This window comes from Bacillus rossius, chromosome 5 (genome assembly GCF_032445375.1).
Source record: "Bacillus rossius redtenbacheri isolate Brsri chromosome 5, Brsri_v3, whole genome shotgun sequence".
Taxonomy (NCBI): domain Eukaryota; kingdom Metazoa; phylum Arthropoda; class Insecta; order Phasmatodea; family Bacillidae; genus Bacillus; species Bacillus rossius.
In genome coordinates this window covers 75,282,591-75,299,763 of record NC_086333.1, presented here as the reverse complement: position 1 = coordinate 75,299,763, position 17,173 = coordinate 75,282,591, and the positions used below count along the sequence as shown (strand labels likewise).

Here is a 17,173-nt window from a genome sequence, read left to right as displayed (position 1 = left end):
TGCAATTCGAGTGAAGATAATATATTAATTACAATCTTACGTTTTCACATTAACCAACTTTATTAAAATTAATGCGATTGCTGTATTTAAATGTTCATTCCACATGAAGCTTTCTCGAGATTAATCTCTTATGATTATGAATTTGGATAGGAACGAATGCATCGCAGTAAAATATTATTTTTTTATTTTTATTTTTGATTATCGTGTGTGTTTCCCCTCAAGGATTATTGCGAATGACGTGCTGAAGTTGTTTGACTTGCGGTTTTTGTGTTTTCAACATTGTGGCAATTTTGAATCCAGACGATTATGCGAATGTGAGAAAAATAAGATTATAAAGGAGGGGGGGGGGGGGGGACTTGCCCTGAGTGCAAGTCGGTGGGTCCGTCACATTGTTAAACTGACTCTCAGTGGAAAAAAAAACAGTGAGCTGCACGGTGTCCTTTGAATAAGAGGTTACAAAGAGAGAGAAAGAAGGAAGCGAAGCTTGAAATCTGGCAACACTGCAGCTCAGAATTTTAAATAACTACAAAAACTTATTTGTGATGTAAATTAGCAATAAATATATTTGTGTCATGATAAAATGTCTTTATAAATTATAGATTTGTATTTAATTTGATTATTTTAAAGCCAATTACTATTTGGTGAACCACACCCTGTTTGAGTTTCTGACCAATCACAGCGTTCGTTTCATACGCATTAAGAAAGCTATATATACAAGGCAACTCAAAATTTCCGTTACTATTCGATTGAAGGAGCGCCGTTGTCTGCTTCGTCAACGAGAAACCAGTTGCTTCTCAAGATTTCCAATCATGGTGAGTTTTTGCGTTATAAAAGTTTTAATAATAGTATTTGTCATATAATGCATTATTACGTATATTAACATAACGAAATACTGAACTACTGTGGATATAAGAAATAGCTATACGTGCTGTAACTTTGAATATGAGATCTAGTCACTATGTGCTGAACATTACTGTGCTCTGGAATGATTATTTCTAAAAACGAATGAATTTGAAGTTAAACAGTTTTGGCATTGTTTCATATTTCACGGGCAATTGTTTAGAGATTTAAATTATTCACTTAGTTACGGAATATTCTCGGTTCATGGATTGGCCATATTGTACGTTTGACATTTTTAGAATGTAATTTTTAAATTGATAGATTTCATCCGTATAATAAATAGCTCTAAAGGAATTAAACGTGTATAGAATGCTTTAGAAAACCAAAACGGCAGGTAATGGCTGCCATTGCTCGCTGTTGCTCATCAGGAAGACATGTTGAAATTTGTTGAAGTTTGCCGATAATTTGTATGCTTGCTATTTAGGTGAGATGACGCATGGAATAGTTTTTTGTTTGTATCTTCAAATACTTGAGTTTATATGTACGTATACTTCTCGTCATTAAACATGCTTAGTTACAAATTTAAACTTGCCGGGAAAATTCCATTCAAAAAGTAAGCATCGTACTTGCAAGGATTTTCGGCATTTTGAAACAAATATTTTTAAAACAGCGTTAATTGCGTCTAATTTTTTTTATTTAGGTTTTAAACTATTTAAAATGCTATTTAAATTTTTTTCTGTTTAATTTTTCCTAATTGCATATCCAGTTAATCTTTATCTTTTCAAAATTCAAATGTATTTACGTAATTATCTCGTTGCATTTCTAAACGTCAAATTTAGTTTTTTAGTTAAATATATTTGTTACAGTACTAGTAGCAAATTCAATAAGGAATTACCCTTTTTTTCCCCTTCAAATCAAACGGTATGTACTGGAGAAAACAGGAGGCAACCAAATAAATAAATAAATAAAAAATACTGAAAGTTGCCATTTATGTGAGAAAAGGTAGTAATTTTGGTTGATTATCCTAAAGGCTTTTTCGAATTTCAAATAGGTACTGAAAATTAGTGGAAGGGCGGTGAAGCACAAGGAAATTGGGTAATTCTGAAGGTGTGCTTTTCTGGAAAATTCCGCAACTAATTAAATAGCTTTCTAAGGGGCTTTTTGAAAATAACTATTTAAAATAATTTTTATAGTAAACTTAGTTTTATATTATGCCTAAAATAAGTTGCTCCTTTAGTTGTGATTATTTCAAGTAAGGAGACCAAGTTAAGGGGATTGGTGCACCAGCATCGTATTAAAAAAAACAATATATTTGTTAATGATTCAGCTGCTAGAGAACATTTGAACCATTCTGGTGTAAAATTTATTTTTTAATTTTTTTATTTTAATTAAGTTATTGCTGATTTTCGGGAATTTTTTAAATTCAAGCTTTATTAATAAACTATAAAGAATTCAGTGGTAAAACTTTCGCAGATAAATTTTCAGACACGGGAGATATGACTGTGACCATTATTTTATCTGTAATCATTATTAATTTAACGTATTTACAATTTGAATTTTAATAAATGAGATGTTACGAAATTGCGTGATATTCATTTGCGAATTTAATAACATTCGCGTTTTCATTTGTAATTCAAACGCCAACATATCTGTCGGCTGAATGATTGACTTAATTTACTCTTTAGCTTATTGCAGTCGGACCTAAAGTAAAAACGTAGCTGTAGAAGTTTGAGCAGCGTGCAAGCTCGGATACGAGAAATTATGGAGCGCGCTGGACAGTAGTGACACCTTGCGACAGTTTCCCCAACTGTTTGCAGCCAGTGTTTTCTCTCGTTCCCACCCAGCCACAGCTGTCTGCTGTTTACGAAGGAGAGACGGGATTTCGTGCGAAACTGATATGAAGGTCAACGTACTCATTTTCATTAGATAAGATAACGTGTTTGGTCTAGCTCGGCGTATAATTGAATGGTTATTCTCTGTTATTATTTAGCACAGTGATTTAGCTAGATGTTTTTTGTTGTAAGCGTGAGATTTATTCAGGAATAAAATGCCGAAGAAACCTCCACCAAGCAGAGTACACAAAAGAACAAAACTATCGAAAGCCATTAGAGCGCTTAGAAAAAAGAATAAAGAAAGATAAGAGATTATTTTACTATAGATTTTTTTAGCATACATTTATTTTTCAGAGTTGCGTATGTACAACGCGATGGACGCGATGCGACAACAAAAAGATGTGTAAAATTGTAAACATGCTTTTTTTCAGCAATGCGTGAACCATTCATAAACTATACTCAACATGTATCCGTATAATTACGTTTGAATTATTTTTTTTATGGCAGGCATCAATGTTAACAAGTTTATTAAGCCACAATAGACTTATTTTCAGAAAATTAAGTGTAGCAGAAGCAGAAAACACTCAACATAGTCTCACACAAAATCAGTTTACATGAATGCAGTTTTAAGAAGTAAGCTACGTAAATAATAGTTAAACATTATTTAATATCTGCTGGTAACGTTTCCAAAGTATCAGCTTCGCCTTCATTCACGAACAATATACGTGGCCTTATTTATTTATTTTGCTGGCATTTCGTTGGTGACTGTTAGGACTGCAAAATTAGTAAACATTTTCCACCCTATCCTGAGTTAAATCTAAGTGTGCGCGGTTAGATGAGGACCTAGATGTGTCTCAGGCTTACGCCTTTACACTCTACTCATGCGGGGTATTAACCATGCGCGTAAGGGCGCGTTGCCATTGACCTGTAGGATAGTCTCAACAATCCTCTACGGACTCGAAAAATGTCACCTGCTCATTGGCTACTTGACTTGTGACAACTGTTTGTTGTAATGCCTGTGATTCATCGTTGATTTTGTTGAGGAGTTTTCAGTGATTCAGAGCCTCCCATTTAACTGTGGCCGTATTGAAGAAGCAGTACACATGTTACATGCTTGAATTCATAGCGAATGGAAACCACAAATATTTACTGATGTAGTGGTTGGTAAAAAAAATATTATTCGTATCGCGTCCATCGCTTCGCGCCATGTTGGCTCCTATATTATATGGATTTACAAAATATAACGATTCATTTACGACACTTAAGATAAGGTGTGTAGGATTTTAAGAATTCACTTGAATTAATATTTAAGAACATATTTCAGGATAACTTGTGAAGACGCTCGTACAGGCGGCACCGGTTGTGATGACTCATTGTTACCAGAGCAGGTGTACACGAAGTGGCCTGTTAAACCTCAACACAACTCGAAAATCAGTATGTGTTACATTGAAATGTGTCCGCTACAAATGTTCAGGAATTATAATTTTGAAATCGAGTAGAAATATTCCTGCAATTAGCAATAGGTATATTTTAATAGACATTGAAAGCGAATCATTAAGTAGCTTCAAAATCCAAATACCAGAATACAGATAGTCTGTAACAATACAGACCTCACCGACTAGATATGGTCCAGATTGTTAATACTAACACACATGAAAAAATTGACTAGTTACTGAATATGTTGAAATTTTGTAAACCTGTTACTTTAGATGATTGGTGATGTAATAATGTCTCTTGGAAACTACATAAGATTTTAACTGCTGTTATTTCTCCATAAATCGCAAGTCACCATGGCGGCCATTTTACGATCACGATTTTGTTCTTAAATTTTAAATTAGTTTATTTGTTGAGAGCCTGGTACAATGTGTCTGACCACTAAAGCGATCCGAGCCGCGTAGTGTATACTACTGCGAGGTTGCCGAAGTAGGCTCGGGTCGGGACGAATTTCGCTGTGAAGAAACAAAGGTTTTTAATACATGGAAAATTATCCCAAAGCCGAAAATTTGTACAGTAGTAGAATGAACATTTCTTAGTAATACGTCAAAAGTTTTAGTGCTGCCGCAAACCTTGTGCGTCACACCAAAAACGAGCAGTAAAAACGAGCAGTTAAGTCCAAAATGACAATTTTTTGCAACGATCCACAATAATGGATATTGCAAATGCAGTTTATGGAGTAGACCGTCAGTATGGAACCCAAAATAATCTAGAAACATTGCCCTATCTGAGGATAGTGATAAAAAGCACAAAGTTTAAACATGTTTCTATAAAATAGACCATTAAAATCATTAAAGTTAACGAATTCACTTTCATTCAATTTTAAGGAAATATAAATACATCTTACATAAACTTAAAGAGCCCAACGTGGAAATCGCTTAAAGTAAACGTTGTTGCATATTTATTCATCTTCAAATTGGTATATTTTTTAAGTGTCTCATACAATTAGTCTGACCACTAAATCGATACGAGCCGCGTAGTGTATACTACTGTGAGGTTGTGGAAGTAGGCTCAGGTTGGGACGAATTTTGCTGTTAAGAAACAAAAATTTTTAATACATGGAAAATTATCGCAAAGCAAAAATTTTGTACACTAGTAGAATGAACATTTCTTAGTAACACGTCATAAGTTTACCGATGAAACCTAGTAATCACACCAATAATGAGAAGTTGAGTCCTTAATGATAATTTCTACAATGATCCACAAAAATGTTTCGTAAATTTAATAACTTTAATACTTTTTTAAGTCGGTTCTCATTATGGTACCAAAGTTATATAAAAGAATGTCTTACATGGTAATTGTGATAAACACCTCAAAGTTTAAACGTCCTATTATTAAATTGGTAATTTTAATCATAAAAGGTAAGAAAAAAATATTTTTATAGAAATTTCACTACATGTTACATAAATATGTTGAGCGTAGCGTCAAAATCACTTCATAAATATTGTCTGTTTTTTTTTTTTTTTTTTTTCAAGGTTTAAATGTGTATATTTTGAGTGTCTGGTACAATAGTCTGACCACTGATGTATTTCAAGCTGCGTAGTGTGTGTGCAGCAGTGTTAAAGTCGCTCGTGCTGGGACGTTTTTTGCTCCAGAAAACTAAGGTTTTTAATGTATGGTAATTCCAGACTGAATTTTACTCTGAAAGAATAAAAGTTTCCTAACTACAAGTGATTTTTTCTGCAAACGTAGATAAAAATCTTCCAGGATGCGATTTGCTTAGGTAAAAATGTTAGTATGGTCAACTCTTTAATTTCTAAATTATAAATAAATAACAACAATAGAACTTCCCAGAAAGTTGTGATAAACTGACGATATTGCGCGAGTAGCAGACCCGTACGTGACTACAGAGAAAGGCTATTTTCCTTGACCGTTAGGATTTCTGGGACGAACACCCTCTCACAGCTAGGGTCATAAAATACGGTCAAACTCTTGCAAAATATCCACCACCGCTCTTTGCCACTAGCAATTCAACGAAGTCAGCTAGGCGCAGCACTCCAATAAATTAACTTAGAAAAAAAAATACTTAATATGTAATTCTATCAATACATTTTACAACACAACTTATGTTTTATTTATTTTCTGGAAAAAATAATATTATCATACGAATTATGTTACAAAAGTGACAAAACTCAATAAGTAATTTACGGTGTATCGTTTTCTTCAATTGTTATGTAGTAAACTAATTTTATACAATTAAATATATATTTTTTATAATATAGGCTACATTAAAATTTTGCATAGTTCTGATTGAAGATAATATAATGTATTAGAAATAAAAAATAATTATATATTTTGTATTAAAATAATTTTTAATAATAAAATTTCTTGTAACAAAATACGAACACACATATATAAAACCAGAGGTCCTCTAGAATTTTTATTTACAAGTTCCAAGCAGAAATTGTTTATTGTTAATTTTATTGTATCAAATATCATTCATATAAGAAAAAAAAATATGTATATCTCAATAGATGTAACATGAATACACCCTATCATATGCATTAAATATATTTTAAGTAATCCTTAAATAAGACCAAGTTTATTGAGTGTCGCAGTACGCAGCGTGTTTCAAAGCACGCCGGCCGTGAAAGATCAGTACGGCCGCAGTACACTGCAACACTCGGGCAGCTTTAATGAGGCAACTAATTATGCTAGACTCTTTATAAATATACTAACTTAAAGCTTAAAGTATAATTATAAACATTTATTTAGACATTTTTTCGCATTGGGCTCTTCAAATCGGTGTAAATCGTATTTTTATCTGGGTGGCAAAGATAAAAAAATATATATATGTCATGAATTAATCTCTTTATATCATATCTTAAATATTAAAAATTTAATTTTTTCTTACATTAATGGGTGAATTACAGTTTCTCGATTATTTTGGTAAGTTTACGGACAGTCAAAATTAAAAACTGTATAAATGGGTAGCATTTTAATGTTTTTAATTTGCTGTCACCTAGGACTTAAATGCAAATTTTCGGTTATAACGCACAAGGTCTACAGCGGTAAACTTTCGGTATGTTATTAAGCACAGTCAACTCTACCAGAGTACAAAAATCTGGAGTAACACGAAAGTCTACGCGGGGAAGGGCGGCTACCTGATCCGAGAATGAAGGATAGGGCGAGATGGGAAGCGAAGATAGGAGCTGGTTATCGCGGTTCTCTTTCCGACCGTGTTGGAGAGAGAGAGAGAGAGAGAGAAAGGTGATATTGTGGAAGACCTTCGAAAGATTACCGCTAGATGGCAGGCCTCAGAGCTGCAATCTTCGACAACCTCCCCTCACAGAAGCTCTCTCGCCACTAACTCGCCAAATCTAACCCGCTAGCTTATATACGTGCTGGCTGGCCTTACAGTAGTAATAAACAAGCATTTATGAAACACTTAAGCTCATTTCCAACCAATTCTGACGTATGACTGTTTTTTGTCCTGCACCAATCCCCTTAAACTTTTAAATTCTTTGCAAATTTGTGTTTTAGGTGGTGTATTAATGTCATCAGTTTTAACTATGTATACCCGTATTGCAGGCCTGTGTTCACTGCACAGGCAAACATTTAAATTATTATTAGGAAATTAACCACTCAATATAGTACAATAATGAATATATGCCACCATGGTTTTCAATTAACTTAATACTAACAAATTGCTGCATAAGAAAGAGCCAAATAGTGTCGCAAGACTATTCAAAACTATAATAATAAATCAGGGTAGCAAATTGGTTATTTATAAATATTTAAGATGAACAATTAAAGTACAAAGGATAAGTGCCCAGCATATTTTGTGCAGATAAGAATGTTGAACTAAATTATAGCTACAAAGATGTTCAATAATTAAAAGATACTACTTGTATTTTAACAGTATAACTGCTAGCTCAAAATTGATCTGGATTGCACATGTTTAAATACTTAAAGGTATGCTGTGCATAATAAATGTCAATGTTAATATGAAGAGTCGGGTAAGGTGAGCATTTAGATTGTTACTTAATTTTATTTTTGCCATTTATATTGTTTTACTAGGTGTAAAATATATTACTCTTTGTATTATGGCAGTCTTTTATAAGATAATTCTGGTAGATTGTAATATCTTAACTTCCTGTATTGTAGCAACTTGTTATCCCTATATTTCAAGTAGTTACAGTTGTCCATGATAACAATGTCCTTTGTGTCTAGAAACTGTTTTAAAAAGGGCAATTTGATTGCAGCGTGAGTGCATCTCCATCCACGTTGGACAAGCGGGAGTGCAGATTGGCAATGCATGCTGGGAGCTGTACTGTCTGGAGCATGGCATCCAGCCCGACGGCCAGATGCCGTCTGACAAGACCATCGGTGGGGGTGACGACAGCTTCAACACCTTCTTCAGCGAGACGGGAGCGGGGAAGCACGTGCCTAGGGCTGTGTTTGTCGACCTGGAGCCGACTGTTGTTGGTACGTAATGCTCTGTTCAACCCCTGCGATTTAAATGTTCTGGTGTGGCTTGGACCTAAGAAGGCAGGCGATGTAGAAGCGGTGAAGAAAACATGAGGGTAGAAAAGTTTATTGCGCTATTGATACACTCAAATCCCATTCCAGTGCTTTCCTATTAATCCTATTAATTTGGAGAAGTGTGGAGGGCAGAAAACATTACTATGTAAACTTATTACAGAAGTTTGATTTAGTTTTCTATCCAACATTTTATATATAAGTACTGGTTCATAAATACGTTAAGGCCAGTCAGAATCGTGCCCGCCAAAATTGGAAATGTGTATTTAATTCTTGAAATGGTAATGGGCATGCGAGAAATTGCATTACAATAGTTTGGTGTACTTAGTCTGGCTTATCGATTTTCTAATAAATTATTGTGTGATTTGGCTTCATTTTATAGTTACAAATAGTAGACTGATGTAAAAAAAATTTTTTAACAAGCCCTAATTCATCTGTTAGAACCTCTTTATTTTTTGTTTAAAGCAAGGGGAATTGTAACAAGTGAATGTACAATACGTGTATAAAATGTCTGGTATTACAATCAAACCCCTATCGTTTTTTTTCAGGGGACCAACAAAAAAATTCGGTAGATAAAGACATTCAATAGATGTGGACTTAGCTCTAAGAATTTAAAAAAAATATGTCAACCTCAAAATTAGTGTCTGAAGTATATCAGTTACTTGTCATTAAAGTTAAATCAGTTGAAAAATAAATAAAAATGGAAGTATTTAGCTTAACTCAATTTACACTTGCAAAAAAAAAATACGCACAATAAACCTACATAAAAATTAAAGTTGTTTTCAATATTCTAAAGTCTAAAATATGTTTACTCATGTCATGAAATGTAGAGATGTACTGAAGGAGCCAATTTTGCCAATATTTAGTTGAATCTGCATTTCTGCCGACTTCCGATACGCTTGTTAATTTTCGGCCAATATTACTGGAAAACGAGAGACTGCCATAACCTAAAAATCCACGAGTACCCGTACCCTTTTCACTTTTATAGTAGTACTGCATTCTTTCAGATTTCATTATTTCTTCACATGTGCCGAATGTACATATAAAAATTTAACATCCTTTTTTTCAATAATGTTCTTTAATTTTAATATGTCAAATAAATACATTACCGTCACGGTAAATAAATAGACATCTCGGTTACGGTAACTGTAGTGCAAATGTGGTAGCTATCGTGCTTCTGTAGTAATTATGGTATTGACAAAGAATCTTTAGTTCTTTTTATGGTAATTATCTTAGGATAACAATTGGGTTTGTACTGTAGCTATGGTATATCATCCATATTTCTTCGTAAGTTGTTGTTCATTTGTCTTTTCTTCATATTTACGTGCTCCATTACTTGGCTGCAGATTGAAGGTGATTTTTACTACTGTATACTATCTTTACTGTTTTTATGACGGTTTCTTTCTAAGAAATGGTTATTTCTGCAAAATCTTTATGGTTACTTCTGCAAAGTCTTTATGGTTAAACGATCATCTGTTATAATTTATAGTGACGGGACCACATATTTTGTACGATCAATATGGACAAAACGATAATTCGAACATCGGTACAAGCGGACTTTTTTAACCTTAGTATTATGACAATTTTGCCGGGAATGTAGAAAGTACGATAAACACAGACAATTGATACGTGCGAGTTTGATAGATAAGAGGTTTCACTGTATGTGGTCCCGTCACTATAAATTTTAATAGATCGTTTAACCATAAAGATTTTGCAGAAATAACCATTTCTTAGACAGAAACCATCATAAAAACAGTAATGATTGTATACAGAAGAAGTAAAAATCACCTTAAATCTGCAGCCAAGTAATGGAGCACGTAAACAAGAAGAAAAGACAAATGAACAACAACTTACGAAGAAATATGGATGATGTACCATAACTACAGTACAAACCCAATTGTTATCTTACTATAATTACCATAAAAAGAACTAAAGATTCTTTGTAGATACCATAATACTACAGAAGCACAATAGCTACCACATTTGCACTATAGTTACCGTAACAACTGAGATGTATATTTACCGTGATGGTAATTAATTTATTTATGACATATTAAAATCAAAGAACATTATTGGGAAAAAAAAGCATGTTAAATTTTTTATATGTATGGTTGGCACATGTTGTGAAGAAATAATGCAATCTGAAAGAATGCAGTACTACTATAAAAGTGAAAAGGGTACGGGTACTCGTGGATTTTTAGGTTATGGCAGTCTCTCGTTTTTCAGTAATATCGGCCGAAAATTAACAAGAGTATCGGAAGTCAGCAGAAATGCCGATTAAACTAAATATTGGCAAAATCGGCTTCTTCAGTACATCTCTACATTTGATGACATGAGTAACATATTTCAGACTTACAGATATTGAAAAAGACTTAATATCCATGTAGGTTTATCGTGCGTATGTTTTTTTTTTTGCAATTGTAAATAGAATTAAGTAAAATGCTTCAATTTTTTCTTTTTTCAACTGATTAAACTTTAATGACAAGTAACTGGTATATTTCTGACACTAATTTTGAGGTTGAAATATATTTTTCAAAATCTAAGAGTGAAGTCATCATCTATTGATTGTCCGCATCTACTGAATTTTTTTGTTGGTCCCTTGAAAAATTATAGATGTTTGACTGTAATGTTATGTTCACTGCTCAAATTTGTTTTCCTGTGAAGATGAGTCTTGTGCTTAAGGGTGATATCGCACTAGAAATACCAGTGAGCATCACACTTATCCCGCCTTGCTAACGCACATGCACCTTGACTAGACGGTGCCCTTAAAATTCGAAAAGTCCATAGTTTTTAATCTTCTTAAATTTTTTATTGAGAGAATTCTGGACATTTGTGGTTTATCTGTACGGATTGAACTAATCAACAAAACTTAATTTGTGTTCATGAACTACTTAAAATTATTTCCTCAAGGATTTTTTGTGATGCATTGTTTTATTGCATAATTGTTATACTGTCTAGGCATCTTAATTTGATGGAGTGCAAATGTAGGTAATAAAATGACTGGACAAAGACTGTCAGCAAATCAGTTTTCATGTTTGTACGGCAGTTCTGTAGTACAATTGGAAATAAGTTTTGAATGTTTCTCCTGCCATTTTCTCTGCCAGATGTTATTTTTTTACATGCAAGATATTGCTCATTTAACATTTTTCCCGTATAATAGATGAAATCCAATATGAAGTTATTTAAGCTTATTTAATTAACAGAAATAAGTCAACAAATACAAAGTTGTTTAATGTGTGAATTTTCTTTTAGATGCTTTCAAATGTTATAACAATCTGTTGGTCTTCTTGCCGTTGTGTTCGCATCATGAGTGTTTGGTTATGTTGATTGTGTGCACAGTTAAATATCAAAATTAAGATTGCTGATTGCGTGCACTCTGATTTAAAGTTAAAATAAAATATTTTTTGTTGCATAACTATAAATTAATTTGTTTATGTGGTGAGTGTCAGAGGTACAGACTTGTCATCGCATGTTAACATTCACCTAATTTCATTCAGATGTGTCTGGAACAATGCTATTGCATGAATACAGCTTCCAAACAATTGTGTAGGTTTGGGAATACCTAGTTAATGTAATGTAGTTTTGCTCATTTAAAAACTGGCCCAGTGACTAATTTTAAGAAAATTTGAAGCAGCATTTTGTGGGGAGAAATGCTTTTATAGCAAAACTTCAATTGTAGACACATACATAACTGGTAGGTTGTTTATCATTCATTACTTATTGTATAATGTGAAAGGTTTTTACTCCCATAGGGTAGATCTGGGTGGTATCGTTACAGGGAAGGGTAGTGATGGAGTAATGTAACTAAATACCATTTGGCACTGTTAGTTTCACTTGCACTTATTGTGACTCAGTAATTTATTTTGGTAAGGTTTTGTAGCTGTGAATTTATTTGCACAAATTTGCATGCTATTCTGAAGCTACACCAGACAATATTTAGATGTGTGTGCGCATTGACATGACTTGTGGTTGTATAGGTGTACTAAGCAACTGTGGCGTGTTCCAGATGAGGTTCGCACAGGCACGTACAGGCAGCTTTTCCACCCAGAGCAGCTGATCACTGGCAAGGAAGATGCCGCGAACAACTATGCCAGGGGTCACTACACGATCGGCAAGGAGATAGTGGACTTGGTGTTGGACCGTATCCGCAAGCTGGCCGACCAATGTACCGGTCTGCAAGGCTTCCTCATTTTCCACTCGTTTGGGGGCGGCACTGGCTCGGGGTTCACGTCCCTGCTGATGGAGAGGCTCTCCGTGGACTACGGAAAGAAGAGCAAGCTGGAGTTTGCCATCTACCCCGCGCCCCAGGTGTCCACCGCAGTGGTGGAGCCCTACAACTCCATTCTCACCACCCACACCACTCTGGAGCACTCAGACTGCGCTTTCATGGTCGATAACGAGGCCATATACGACATCTGTCGCCGTAACCTGGACATTGAGCGCCCCACCTACACCAACCTGAACCGTCTCATCGGCCAGATCGTCTCTTCCATAACGGCCTCTCTGAGGTTCGACGGTGCCCTGAACGTAGATCTGACTGAGTTCCAGACCAACCTGGTGCCCTACCCACGCATTCACTTCCCGCTGGTGACGTACGCGCCGGTTATCTCCGCAGAGAAGGCGTACCACGAGCAGCTGTCCGTGGCGGAGATCACGAACGCCTGCTTCGAGCCGGCCAACCAGATGGTGAAGTGCGACCCGCGCCACGGCAAGTACATGGCCTGCTGCATGCTGTACCGCGGCGACGTGGTGCCGAAGGACGTGAACGCGGCCATCGCGACCATCAAGACGAAGCGCACGATCCAGTTCGTGGACTGGTGCCCGACCGGCTTCAAGGTGGGCATCAACTACCAGCCCCCGACGGTGGTCCCGGGAGGGGACCTGGCCAAGGTGCAGCGAGCCGTGTGCATGCTGTCCAACACGACGGCCATCGCGGAGGCGTGGGCCCGCCTGGACCACAAGTTCGACCTGATGTACGCCAAGAGGGCCTTCGTGCACTGGTACGTGGGCGAGGGCATGGAGGAGGGGGAGTTCAGCGAGGCGCGCGAGGACCTGGCGGCCCTGGAGAAGGACTACGAGGAGGTCGGCATGGACTCCGTCGAGGGAGAAGGCGAGGGTGCCGAGGAGTACTAGACACATCTTGACAAGCAACTGGATTCAAGCATTTATTTAATATTTTTTTTTTTTTAAGCATTATTTGCAAATGTATTTTGTTTTGTTCAGTAAATCCTTTTTGCAATGATTGTGGATTTTATTTGAAAATAACCCAGTTAATTCCATATAATTAAATTGGTTAAATTCTATTAAACTTACAGTACACAAACTTTTCACAGCTCTATGGGGTAACTTTGTTACAAATTAAAAATCTTTGCAACTAGTACTGCAATGGTTCATGAGAATCACCACTTGGAAAATTTTCATGGGTTATCTGTGCACAACTGTCATAACAACAATTTTACAAGTTTACGGAATGACTTTCCATGTCAAATGTTTTATTTTATTGAGAGAATTATACTTTCACTAAATCACCATCTCTTGAAGTTTCGTTCAAACAAAAATCCCAGATGTAAGACTTGACATTCAGGTTTAAAAGTGTGCCAACTTTTGAATTGAAAAAATTTTCTTTGTAGGAATGTAGTTTTCTGAAATATGGCTCTGGATTTGTATTATTCATGGTCAGATTCAGATCATGACTGGTAGATGACAAAATAGTTAGCTAGTTGAGCTATCCTTGACCTCTGATCCTGCCACTGTGCCTTGGGCAGTGGTGAGAAGCAAGGTGATGTCTCCTATCAAGGAAGTCTTGGGCTCCTTAAAGTAACAGACTACATGGTGTGTTGGTGAGATCCTAGAGCACTGTGGAAACCTGGCCTTGCTGAATTGTTGGGAATACTCTGTAAGGTTTTATATATGTGAATACACAAGTTTATTTAGCCATGGCTAGTAAAAAAACTGGTTATTATTGCTGTGAATAACATTGAAAGTGCAGAACTGGGCTTTTGCTGCTTAGTACAAAGTGGAAGATATTTAATGCAGGTAATTTAATACTGGGTTTTTGTAGATAAGTCTGGTGCTCAATTTCTTAAATGCACATAACTGTTAAAAGAATATTATAAGAATTAAAGGTATCTGACGAAGCAGGTTCAAAAGCTTGACCTTTTTAATTTATTGTGCAAATCTAAATGATTAGTCTTCAATGTAACTAGAGAATTCAAACATTATTAAGATTGAACACCTGGCACTTGTAAGTGAACATGATCCTTTTGCTTATTGAACAGCACTACAACCAAAGATTCCTGAAAATCAAAACAAGATTGTTTAAAAATATAATTTGGTTAGCATACAGCACATGTATGCAACCATGGTTGCTGCAAGCACTGTGGTGGTATAAAGTTTTTTTTTAACACATTGACTGCCATCAGACACATGACACACCACTGCATTCCTGCAAGGCCATGTCAGACAAAGATGACAATATTTCACAGCAGGCCCTGAGGAATATATAACTGACACTAAATGGAACTTTACATTATAGGGTTAGTGTGTGGTCTCTTGAGAAACATTTAACTCTATCCTCGTGGCCTCTCTATGTTGATATAACTAGATAAAGGGAATTATAGGTGACATTAAATATGCTGTATGACGTTTACAAAAAAAAATTCAATGTTTTGTTTTAGTCTTTGTGTACTACATAAATAATAAAAACATTATGTTTGAGACTGTTTTATATAATTTACATACCGTACTTAATTTGGGCAGGAAAATGAGATTATTCCACATAGTATTATGTAGCTATGTTATTTACAAAAACATTTATTATGGTTACCATCTTGATAAAAAAAACAAAACTGTGATAGGCCTATCAACTAAAAAAAAAGTAAATTACATTTCTTTATTTTCTTTCAAAAATGTCTTTGGCCTTTTGATTAGGAAACATGAGACCATGTCTACTGCATGAACTGTACAAAAAATACATTTATCACTCAACACAATCTAAAGTATCAAATACATTGCAGGAAGCACTTCAAAATGACGGACAACTATCTTTGGTGATGTTTACCAAAACATTCCAGACACATGAGACTTGACACATTTTATTATTTACTATTTCAAAAATATAAACCTTAAGATCAATTGTGCATACGATTGTTCTTCTTAATAAAATTAATATGTCCAAAGGATAAAACATGTTTGGCCCCAGTTTTTCCTATTATCGAAACTGCCATGCAGATGCAATCAATGTGTTACAGAAACCTTTTGGTTGAATTTCATGTCTGAAAATTTATTCTGACTTTGACCATTAATATTGTGAAGCAATGTAACTTTGCTGATGAACTGAATTAGAATGGAAGTTAACTTATTACGCAGTGGTGTTTAAAAGTTGTCATTCTATTCTGTATTCAATAAGAGTAGTGCCTACAACAATTGACTTCATAATGAAACTAGTAGCATCTAACCATTCGTACAAGTTTCGAATGATACATTGCATTACCCCCTTGATTGGAAGGAATATTAGAATTTTTTTTTACGGACTGATTTGTGACGTAAGTTTAACAAATATTGAGTGGGTTTGTACATCTCCATATCGCAAGTGTTCACTTGAGTAATCCCTCTTGAAAGTCCTTAAATTTCACAGGATTCTTAGACTGATTGCATGTAATAGAAATTCGGGCATTTTAATGTTTTGTTTCTGATTTAGCAATGTTGGTGCATGCACAATACAGTTGGTGAATTTTGGGGCACATGATTACAAGTTACTTATAAAAAAAATTGGTTGTATGTAAAGTCGGTTTAGGCACGATAGTTTAACGTGACATAACAAAACATTGATGAAATGAAATCACAACAGAGTTAACCTATAAACTCTTAATTTCGTCCCCACATGGCCAGGAACCCGTTCAGAGCTAGTCGGACCTAATATATCATACTGACGCCGACCACCGGTGCTCCCTCTGGTTCGCACAGGCTGTTATGTCAAAACAACACCTTTTAAGTGCATCGAACACGCCCGAGCGTGATTTCCGCCGAGTGTGTAAAAGTGCGCCGCGACGACAGCGCCCGGCCGGGTGTGGCAATGCGCCAAATTAAATACGTAATTATTCTGTTCAAATCAAAAACAACCAATTTAATAACAATTTAAAACATAATTAATTCAAGGGAAATCATGTCTAATTGTTTTATAATCATATATTGTGTAACATTTCTTTTAAGCCCAAAACTGGCCGGATCTGTTTTCCCGCGCTCCAAGTGTTAAGGCGCGAGGCCGCAGGGCGGTCTCAAACTCAGTTCCCGCGCTCCAAGTGTTAAGGCGCGAGGCCGCAGGGCGGTCTCAAACTCAGTTCCCGCCAGGAGCTCGCAAGGGTCGGACGCTTCGCAAACGCAGAGCCATCAACATTCGCGCTACATCCACATATCAGCAATAGTGTAAGTTTAAAAATCCATTTACTAGCTCTGCGCCGACCCCACCCAGTCGCACGATATTTCGTGCGACTCGTAACTAATTAATTCTATCCCAACAGGGAACT

The 17,173-nt window shown here is 35.7% G+C and overlaps 1 protein-coding gene across 1 annotated transcript; it reads left to right on the top strand.

Annotated features, from left to right (window-relative positions):
- The first annotated feature begins 421 nt into the window (after nt 1-421).
- LOC134532015 (tubulin alpha-1 chain) lies at nt 422-13,890 on the top strand. The gene is made up of 3 exons (XM_063368140.1): nt 422-812; nt 8,372-8,594; nt 12,655-13,890. Exons 1-3 carry the CDS (start codon nt 810-812, stop codon nt 13,779-13,781), a joined length of 1,353 nt encoding a protein of 450 aa, XP_063224210.1. The 5' UTR covers nt 422-809; the 3' UTR covers nt 13,782-13,890.
- Nucleotides 13,891-17,173: the final 3,283 nt, after the last annotated feature.